The sequence below is a fragment of the Chaetura pelagica genome, unplaced genomic scaffold, assembly GCF_000747805.2.
Source record: "Chaetura pelagica isolate M959 unplaced genomic scaffold, ChaPel_1.0 scaffold356, whole genome shotgun sequence".
In the NCBI taxonomy this organism is placed as follows: domain Eukaryota; kingdom Metazoa; phylum Chordata; class Aves; order Apodiformes; family Apodidae; genus Chaetura; species Chaetura pelagica.
Window position 1 is genome coordinate 4,214,912 of NW_009953964.1, and position 11,223 is coordinate 4,226,134.

Here is an 11,223-nt window from a genome sequence, read left to right on the forward strand (position 1 = left end):
AGAAGCCATGTCACTGTGTAGCTGGGACCTCAAGATGCATTGTGCAAAGGGGAGGGAGCATCATGCCACAGCACTTTGCACAGTTGTGTGACAGGGGAAAGTACTGTTCTGTGTTCCTTACACTGTCTGTGCAGATTATTACACAGCTTGGAGGTGAAACATAAAAATAGTAATTAAGACAGAGGCTGGAATTTTTCTAGGTTAGTGTCCTGACCACCACTTCAGAGGTTTTTACTGATTTTGAGAATCATGGCTTGCCTCTTGCACAAATAATATGCTTCACAAGGAAGGTAACTAGTACCACTTGAAGTCCCAAAAAAGTCATAGTGGGTGGAAACATTTTTTTGTTCAATTAAAGTGACTTAAACTAGCTTGACATGTCTTCATATTCTGAAATATTTCTTTCAGAACCACTTCAGGAGTGCTGTTTCTTTGTTTGATGCAACATCCCTGTGATACCATGTTCTGCCCTATGAAATGAGCCATAACTCTGCCAGCATGGTTTGGAAAAAAGGTAAGCATGAGTGTTGAGTGTATCAAAACAAAATCCAGTTTATTCTCTTGGGAATGAGCTGGTTAGTTTGTGGCCACCGACAGGAATAAGCAGTTGTTAGTATACCAGTGTTTTCTTACCGTGGCTGCTGCAAATTGTCATCTCCTCTGCTGTACAGTTTTATGCTCATTTGTATCAGGTGAAAGTCAAGCATAGAAACTGAGAGCAGAGAGCACATCTGTTGAACAAAAGTTGCTATTTTTACATTTTCCAAACTGGAACTGCACTTTATAAAATTAATGTCCCCTCTTCTCTCTCTGTCACATTTGGAAAGATAATAGAAAACTGTATTTCCAAGGAGTAAAGAATGTAGAATGCTGCAGAGTTTCAGTCTCATTCAGTTGGATTGATTTTACCATAACTCTTTTCAAAAATAAGAAGCACTTGTGATAGCTGAGTGTATTGAAGCCTAATAGGTTTAATTTATGTGCAGCTGAGCTGTAACAATACTCTGTGAGCCATTACAGCTGTGCTTCTCGACTGAATGTCTTTGTACAAGCCCATAGTTAGTGATTAAGCTCCAAGAAGTAGCTTAACCTGGAGAAATTCACGGTGTTTTAAGAACACCTTCTGTGCTAAATGGCAGTAACTCCTATTTGGATGCAAGTCTATTTGCCCCTAAAATGGATTAATCAGAAGGTCTGTTAATATGCATTAAAAATAGGCGTAATGGTTGCATCTGATAGACCACCATCATGTGCCAGTTGCCATTTCACTAGATTGTGGATGTTCTGCTTGTCAAATTAATGTTGGCTCTACTAAAAAAATGGGCTAATATGGGCTTGTCCCACAAGGTTTGATGATGAGGCCTTGACCCAAATATTTTTTCCTTTAAAGGAAACATTGCAACAAATGAAGGACTAACAAAGGGATGGGAGTGATTTTTAGGGCCTCATTTGGGTTTGCTTTGCCTGGTAGAGGTCATAGAAGATTCCAGTGGTAAAAATAAAGACATTTAGAAAAGGTTTCTTCTACAGAAGTCAGATAACCTTGCAAGGGTTTCATACTTAAAGGCAACATATCAGACTTTCTCCACTGTAATCTTTGTGGTCCCTGCTTCAGATCCATGCTTGTTTTTTGGTTTTATTTTGTTTGGGGTTTTTATTTGCATTTTTCTTTGGGGTTTATTTGTTGATTTGGGTTTTTTGTGTTGTTTTTGCATTTTTGCCAGCTTATAAGCGTGTGACATGACTCTTGAAATCTTGTGTAGTTTAGTGTATTTGCATGGATAGGATCCATTGGTACAGTGTTGATGAGTGTAAGAACAGGCTGTATGGGACACTGCAAAAATGGGAATTCATGAAATGAAAAATGAAGAGCTTAACAGAAGAGCAGTCATCTCTTTCTTTTTGGGAGGTCATGTAATATACATGGCTATGGAGAGCCTGGCATGACTCAGAGAAAAACTAGGAAAAGGGAAATGTTTATTGGAGAAATATTAAGAATACTTCCATCTTATATTTGTTGCAGCTACATTTTGTAGGCTCCTCAGTCTTAAAATTTAATTGGATAGTGATTAAGAATGAGACACAGTTTGTTAAAATTAGAGCTGAAAATTACATCAGATATGACCTGAATTTGTTCTCACTTCTTTCTGTTATCACTATTTGCTTGCTAGAGCTTACTGTTTGCCATTCTTCATCTGTCTGATGCCAGAGGCTGTAGGAGATGACCCCTTAGGAAGTGGCTTACTGAATATTCTAAGAAAAATGGGCCTGACATAAAAATCTGTCTTAGAAATGACAGAATATATTTGTTCTCATAGCCCATGATTGTTTACAACTTCTTGGTTTTCAACTTCAACATGGTGAATAAACATTTTTCCCAATTTTGTTTTCCCTAGTATCAGAAATCCTGAAGCAGAGCTTCTCTTAGTTTCCTGTTTTCTTGGCAAGGCAGCATAGCCTAGTCATGTCCCCAGGGAGGCTGCCCTTAATGTACTTGCAGGATTTGGGTTTGAGGAAGGGAAGGACTGCAGGGTAGAAATCCTGTGGTTCTTGAGCCATATAGATTTAACATGCTGTTCAAATGTTCTTCCCACACTTGGTAGGACGTGGGAAAAGCAGCAGTGCTGTGGTTGGCTGTGAGAGAAATCACGCTAGCAGAAGTGGATGAGTTGCTGTCTCTGTGTGGACTAAATTGTATGGACTTGCATGATGCTAATCCATATCTTCTACTCCTGATCAATTAGTGTTTAGACAAAGCTATTTTTTCAGTACTAATATGGCTGAATTGGTCTTTTTATAGATTTTTTAAAAAGCAGTAAGGGAGCTTTCCTTGCAGTTTTTGTAGAATTACATGTAGAAAAGTACAAAGATGATAAGTACTCATAGATCACTTCAGTATGGGAAAAAAACCTGTCTGATTTTGTAGGTAATTAGAGAATTATGTCACTGTTTAAGGAGCTTAAATGATAATCGGAGATCACGCAGCCTTTGTTAGGACTAGAAACTAATTAAGAGAATGATCAGTCTCTGAGAGCTACATAGTTAAAGTCTTTAGAGTAATAAAATGCTATTTATTCTGAAACCTCACAGTATCACTTAGAAATTCTCATATACGGATAACCTTATCTGGACTTAGTTTACACTATACAAGTCATGCATGTCTCAAAACTTAGCTGAAGTGTGGTGTCAGCCGGTTAGTTTAAACAAATTTATTTCCAATTAACAGTAATTTTAAAGAAACTTTACAAAATCCAAAAATGTTTGACAGACTACTGTGGGTTCCCTTCAAAAATTATAACACTGGCATTTAGAGGCCCAGTGAAGATAGCTCTGTTCTGTTTATCACAGCTAGGTGGAATATTCTTTATGGCAACCTCAATATATGAGCAACAAGAGTTTGTTCTTTTGTTTTGTAATACTTTAAAATTTATAAACATTGTCCTTTTAGTGGAGATTATGGTCTTCCCTGCAATCAAAATAGAATTATTAAAATAGGAGATAGGCCATGACTTTAATCAGGGTAAGACTTAAAATATACTTACATAGTTCTTACTATAACATAGAACCATGGGAAGACCTTGGAACATGACTTCCCTATAGTTGCTCAGTGAGCTGGGGAATATTTTGTCTAACCACAAGCCATATACATCCCTGTCAACTTAATGAGAGAATATACATTTAAGGAAACAAAAACAAATAGTTCTCCCTTGGGACCTGGCATTGTTAAATTGCCCCTGAGTGTTTTCAGTACATCTGTTTATGGCTTATTCTCTGTTTCATGCTTAAAATAAAAGTCACTAAAATCCCTAATAAGGAAAGTCTCAGTTGGAGGAAGGAGTAAATTCCAATTTTCATGGTTTGTACAATTCAATGTAAAAAAGTCAGTCGCTAATTTAATGACTTACACTTCATTGCAAGAGATGAAAATAGCTTCCAAACATGACCTAGAATGTCCTCAAAGATATTCTCAGGAATTCTGTTACAGTACCATATTATTGAGCTGAAAAATATTAATGAGAGTGAAACGTACAGTACTCCATTGTTTTGACTCTTTTTCTTAGTATCTGAGTGGCAAAATAAAAACCTCTAAATGTGCAATTCTATTCTCCAATTGTGCTAAAAGAACTGAAGGTTCAGTGTATGTGTCCTAAGGCTGGGTTTTGGGCTGCCAGCAGTCAGTGCCCTTTTGTGCTGTGTCCACAACACTATTTATGAGGTAATTGGAGTAATTTATGAGTGTTACTTTTAGAAATCAGATCCTCTGACATCCTGTATGTTTACATGACACTTACTAATGTGCTAAAATGGAGACTAGGGGCTCTGAACATTTCTGGTATCTTCAAACTTTCAAACAAGAACATGGTAAAGGATAGGAGAGTTATGTATGTTTGTGATAAGGGAATCATGAAAGGTAAGCAACTGCAGAGAGATTCCAGAGCATCATAGGAGCTACAATAGCAAACTTAACTGCTATGAGTGTTTTATTTTGAAGTGAAAAGCGTGATAAGGGAACTTGGCTAAATTCCAGTCCTACAGTAAGAGGTGCAAGTGTTTAAATTGTTGTGAAATTACTTTAATCTTTGACAGAGTTTTCAATTTCTAAAGTGCTAATGTACAGTGAAGTACAACAACAATCAGAATTTACAGGCAAAATCAGCAGCAGCTGGTACCCCGGGGGAGGGACGGGGGTACAAAGGGCACTGCAATGCTCAACTTCCACTCTCAGGCACCCATACATGCGGCTAACACACATGTACACACATTCATATACATTTCCCCTGCCCACCCCCATATTTATACATTCTTTCTATATACAGATATGTTTGGCTGTTCCACAGCACTTCCACGACACCTAAATAATTGGATGTGCACTTCCCTGGGTTTATATGACACCTTCCCTGCATTCTGCTTTTGCTTCAGTAGCCTCTCTGGCAATTGCCTGGGAATACGGTTACACTTTCCTGCTCTTGTGACATAAATCTGTCTGTCTCTCAATGGCTTCCTTCTAGTGTTAGTACTGAGAAACTCTGCAAAGGTCCACTCTTCACCTGGGCTAAACATCAAACGGGGTAGTGTACAAAGAGAACAGGCCCTTGAGAATCTGTTCATTCCAGCGCTATGTTTGCTCCACAGTCTGTTTTGCCATTCAGTGTGTCACAGATGGCCTCATGGTCCCCACTGCCGGAAGCCTGGCTGCCAGCAGGAACGTGTCCATTGCGTTCTGTTAATAGATTGAAGGTAAAGAACTGGCATGGATCCTTTTGTCTGCTGCTTTCCTGTAAGGGGCTCAGAAAAGAGCTGGAGTTTTTCCATTCCTGGAATGTGCACATCTCCATATGTGGATGAGTGATTTTGCTCAGGTAGCCAGGGCTGGGAGATGCTGAAGATAGTGTCCTCTGACTGCCACTTAGGAAGCTCCCGCTGTCTTCCAGAGAGTCTTTCCTAGGGTGTTCAAAGGAGCACCGATTCCAGTTTCTGTAGCTGTAGGCCCACCACCCCAACTGCTTTCGACGGTGGCACTGGCATTTTAGGATCTGTATGAAAGCCCTCTTGAACTCTTTGCTTGAGCAAGGATAGATGATTGGGTTCAAGCAGCTGTTAAAGTAGCCAAGCCAAAAAATCACCTTGAAGATCGTTTCAGGGGGCTTCAGAGATGAAAACAGAGATCCTGTCCAGAAGAAACAAGCAGAGACAATATCTGAGATAGTTGTTTTGTCTGCCTTCAGGAAGAATGTGCCATCAGATCACAGTTAGAAGCTGTTTATAAAAAATCTTTAATGCATGTTGCTTTCATTTGTGTTTTTTGATAATAAAGTGGTATTTTTGTTATTTTTAAAGCTGATGAAGAAATGCTTTCTACTATTTGAAAGTTAAAGGAGCACATAATTAATGCAGAATTAAAAAAATAAAAAGCAGTCCTTATGTTTCTATTTACACATCTGTTGCACTGACATCTATTGATCTCCATGAAAGATCAAACCTTCATTGTTCAAGCAGTTGTACAATGCAAACACAGAATAAGGTTGTGCTTTCTCCAATGAATTTTTGAAAGTAATTTTTAAAGAAGAAAAATCTAACTTCTCCCACACTTCAAGGAAGGAATGTGTTCAGACATACCTGGTAACTCCTAATACACTCTCTGGCATCTTCTAAACATCACTCCATTTATCTAGATTATCATGACAGTACAAATCTCTTGAAACCTGAAGTTGTGTGCTTCCCACCTCTCAGGCATTCATAAAAATACTGTAACCCAAGCAAGGAGGTTATTTTATGAATGCTTTCTCCTCCATTCAGAACCAAATAATTTCCCTAAAGAGGCTGTCCAAATTAAAAATTCATTCTAGGAAATCAATTTAATGTACTTCTAGTATTAAAACTTGCAATTTATCAGCTAAATTTAGCAAATGGTGCTTTATAAAAGAATAAGCAATATTTTAAAAGTGAAACAGGTATTCAACAATTATGCAGCTGGAAAAACACCTTTGTGTCTGGCTAAAATAATCAAAGAACAGAGATTCAGGAGTGAATTTATACTTCAAGAAATAGAGATAGATTTGAAGAATTCTTCAAATGGAAAGTTACACTCCAGCCTTAATGTCACATCTCTGAGAAGAGCAACCTTTTACACTAGAGTGGTTTTCGATTCCTTGGACTGTGAAAGCAACTGAGTCAGTCGTGATTGTCAGAATGACTTACTGGGGAGGGATGTGATTCTAGGCATATTTCCCATCTCATAGCAATGTAGAGGTCATGGCTTGGGCCTCAAAACTATGCAAAAGCACTTTCTAGCTTCGTGGGTAAATAGCTCTTCTGTGCCACAGCAGATACTGCTGTTTATCTAGATGACTGTGATGGCCTGATGCTGACTGTAGGGGTCTGAGTCTCCTCAACTCACAAGAAAGCCAAAGGGAGGTAAGTATGTGTCATTCCTCACACGTTCACTGCCCTCCTTTGTGTTCAACTAGTCCCTGGCTCAGAAGAGAAAATAAGATGCTGAGATGGCATCAGCTAGGTGGAGGAACTCTTCCCTTCCCTCATTTGGGCAACAGGAGTCAGGAAAGATCCTATGAAACCAGAAAAATATATTTTTTTCCCTGTCAGTGTTTTGGGATGGTCCCAACTAGGACTAGTGCTACTTATTGCCTTGGACTTAGGCAGCATGCTCCCCCTTAAGGTTAAAACAAACATTTTAAATCACAAGGTTCATAGCCTTTTCTTTCATGACTTCTGCACTTTACTGACTTTTACTACATGTGCAATACTCTTGTAAGTCCCTTATTGCTTTGTTGCTGATGATGATTTGCAGAGTTTGACAAATATCTCTTTTGTCCATCTGATGGAGATCCTACATCTCCCCTGACTGGTACTGCAGAAAGTATAGACATGTCCAACAGCAGAGAAAATATGAATTGTATTTGATACATTTCCAAAAGATAAATCAAATCAATGCAAGGACTTAAACTATGTCTTGTAAGTGTTAGATACTCTGATGAAAGATTCAGCAGCAATTTGGGTGGTTCTGTGGAGTAAGCCATACAATTCTAAAGCTTTAGGAAAAGTTGATCTAAGTTTATAACTGCAGCCAAGATGAGGAAGATGCTCCAAAACCTCCTACATGCACAGCTGCAAACCTTTCCCAGATTAATTTTGTAAATAATAGTTGATAATATTTTCCTTTAAGGTTAGGGGAAAGAGAAGCTTTGTGACTTTACTAAACAACTACAAAGCATGACTATGTACAACAAAGAACCTTTTGGAGCTCATACTGATAAATTTTTTCAATCGTTTTCTGGAACTCCTTTAACATAACATTATTTTTTGCTCTTAAAACTCAATAAACTTCATGAAGTGGCTAAAGATCTCCCATGTTTTCTTATGTATCAATGTTAAATCAGCAGTGGTGAGTTTTTCCAGATGGATTGATTTGCTTTTCTTGCCTATTGTAACAACTAAAAATCTATAGGATGTTCTAGATTTAAATATTTTTAGGCAAGTTAAATACTGAGTAAATGCTATGGTAGAGTTTTCAATAAAAAAGCCCCCCAAAATATTAAGGAAGTTTATTGACAAATTTTGTAAAATTCCCTAATGACAAATAAAATGAGCCAAATTATAGAGAAGAAAACTGAGGATCAATGCAGATTAATGAGTTGTGCTTGTATAATCTATATTGCACACGAATTTAGCATTGCCATGTACAGTATAGAGACCAAATAGGGAAAAAGGTAAAAAGCTGAGTTCTGAGAAATGGCTAATCTTTGTAAATTGCTTCAAGTAATATGTGTTCCTTAAGAAAAAAGGTAAGGAGCTTATGCCTATCTGTCATGATAATCTATTTTTCAAATTCCATTTGAAAAAACAATGACAGCAGGCCATTTTAAGCAGCTGCAGCAAACATTTTTTAAGCTTTTTCATATTAAAGGGCAGCAATACAAAAGGGCAGAGAATTTCCTCATAGCAACCCTGACTGACGTAGGCACCTTGTGTTCAAGCCTGGTTCTGGAAAAATGTCTGAGCCCAAATCAATCATTTGAAAGCTATCATGACCCTAGCTGAGTCATTAACAGAAAATCTGGAAATAGATCAGTATGGAAAGCTATGTCGTGAGTTGATTTAAAAATAAAGATCAGCATTTAGCTACAATAGCAGAAAAGTTTTGAAACTACAAAATTCAGGAACGAAGGTCAAGCAGTTAATGAAAACACTGATCATTGAACACTACTTGATTCTCTGCTTTTGTCTGATTCTGCGAACAGCACAATGCAAATGGGTTTTGACTCAAATTATACACAAACTTGTAGATAAAATTTTTACAAGAAAGAGAGAAAGCATGTTTTTGTCAACCAGAAATATTAATTTGATAAGTAAACCCAGATTATGTTGTGACTGGTGTGTTAATTGCTTTTATTGGTGAGCTTCTTGACAAGAGTGTAACACACAGGACATGTTTGAGTTTCCACTTTCTTCCACTTTATGGCAGAAAGAATTTAGCATCAAAGTTAGACCTGCCAATGCAACCAACCAACAAGAAAAAAAATGCCAAACTACTTCCAGGTGAAGGGAGAGAGCTTGCTGCTCTAGTTGTGTGCTTATGCAAAGTGATCAGATGCTGTCGTAATTACCTGGGGTTTAAATCTGAAAAATAACATATACAATAATGTTTATGAAGTACAACTTTTAAAACTGCCTTTTGTATCTCTGTGTCAATCTGCTCTGTGTGCTACGTCCAGCCACACAGAGGAAATAAACAACTACATGTAAGTAAGCAAAAGTTGTTTGTGACAACAGCCATTTGTGAAATACCACTGAGTTCCTTTGTGTGGCTGTATTTCTTCCCTTCATAGTTCATGCAATAAATATATATATATATGTGTGTGGATCTGTATATATATTTATATGTGATGGGACTGAAATCTTAGAACTTTACAGAATTATTGCAGTGGGAAGGGATGTTACAGGGTGTCTTGTCCAGTCCCCTGCTTAAAGCAGGGTCAACACTGCATGAGGTCCCCTGAAGCCTTCCCTTCATCAGGCTGAAGAAGCCCTGTCCCTTCACCTCTCCTCACACTACGTGATCCATCCTCATTATCATTTTGGCTGCCTCCACTGCACTCACTCCAGTTTATTGTCTTTCCCTGCACGGATGCAGTACTCCAGACACAGTCTAATGAGTGTTGAGTAAAAGAGAATAATCACTCCATCTGCTGGCTCTGTTCCTCATATACAGCCCAACATGCTGGAGCTTGCATCTGACAGGGGTGTTTGGATAGTTTTACAAGCCACATTAATGTTTGTGTGAGTCATCCTCATGGCAGAGGATATTCTCTGTGTGTATATTTTCAAGAATACCATTTATTTATTATTTGTACCCAGTGGGAGGAAAATTTTAAACTATTAATGATTTTTATTCTAAAATTAACCACCTTCTCCTTTACTGTCTCTTTAATATCTCTGCTTTTTCTCTTTCCATCCAGGCATGTTCACTTTCCAGTTACTTAATTCTTTCTTCCTCTTCAGTTTTAAATATTTATTTCTACTCTCCTTGTATCTTATTTAGTTCTTCTAATCTCATTTCTAATAATTTTTGTTGTGATAATTGACTTTCTAGTAATTAATAGGTTATATATTTTATATCAATTTAGTATCTAAATTACTCATAGAATCATCAGTGCTGTTCGGAGTCAAGTGTTTGTTACCTATATTAGATAATAGTTGAGCAGGAATACTGTGAACTTCCTGGGTTTAATGAGAAGTCTCTGTGGATGAGTTTTGGGTTATTAGGTGCTATGTTTTTTGCCCATTCAAAAAATGGTATTTCAGAATCTTCTAAATCCAGTTTTGCTTAGATGAGAGCCATCCTAGGGTGAATGTATGTTCCTATTTACTGGAACAAATGCAACATTTATTTTTGTTGAAACAAGGTGGTCTGGAGTTATTTAAGTACTTCAGTGTGTGTCAGTTGTTATTCTAGTAATAGCAAACTACAATAAAATGTCATGAAAGAATAATGGGGTAGAAGGAGAATTTCACTGCACCTATTTTTTGTCACTGTCTTAAGATTAAAGAAAAGCCATAACATTTGAAGTACTTGTCTTTGTTCATAACAAACAGAAAATGAAGTTTTTGAAAAATTGTAACACTGAATGGGTGTGTTCTGGGGAGAAAACTACCTTCTTGCTTGAATGCCATATGGTAGAAATAGTTAGAGAATTGGTTATAATATTTGGAATTTTGCAATAGAGTCTGGTCAAATTGAAATAGTTAAGGTAACTTTGGAATGCAAACATATCCTTCTTCATTCAGAGAAGAGAATGATTCCATTTTGGTGCACATTCGAGTCATTCTGCCTGGAGCTAAATCTGAACTTTTCAACATTCCGCACAAGAGAAAATTCCAACATTTTAAAAATGTCTGCAGTCATGAAAAGCATTGCAAAATACAAAATGATAAGAAGTTCTGAAACTTGAAAAACAGGAAGCTTTAACAATATCAAACCCTCTCTTTCAGTCTATTCTCGAGAAGACAACTTTTGCAAAAATGAGTATTGTTTTTCAAGAAATATTTCTTATGGTGGAACTCAGCCTTCCTCTGAGAACTGTTTTGATCCAATTTGTAACATGATCAGTGAGCGACTTTGCCAGTGGTGGGCAGGAGGTGGCTGCTGGTGGCCTGGGTGGGAACCTCCACTTCTCCCCTGCATGTCCCACTGTGATTCCTGCT

At 37.6% G+C, this 11,223-nt stretch overlaps 1 protein-coding gene across 1 annotated transcript in view; it reads right to left on the bottom strand.

Annotated features, from left to right (window-relative positions):
• Positions 1–5,105: 5,105 nt before the first annotated feature.
• The window catches only part of ADRA1B (adrenoceptor alpha 1B), a 15,285-nt gene continuing 9,167 nt past the window's right edge, over positions 5,106–11,223 (bottom strand). Inside the window, exon 2 of the mRNA XM_010002058.1 lies at positions 5,106–5,668. Coding sequence (XP_010000360.1) covers positions 5,106–5,668 — 563 coding nt within the window. The remainder of the gene's footprint in view (positions 5,669–11,223) is intronic.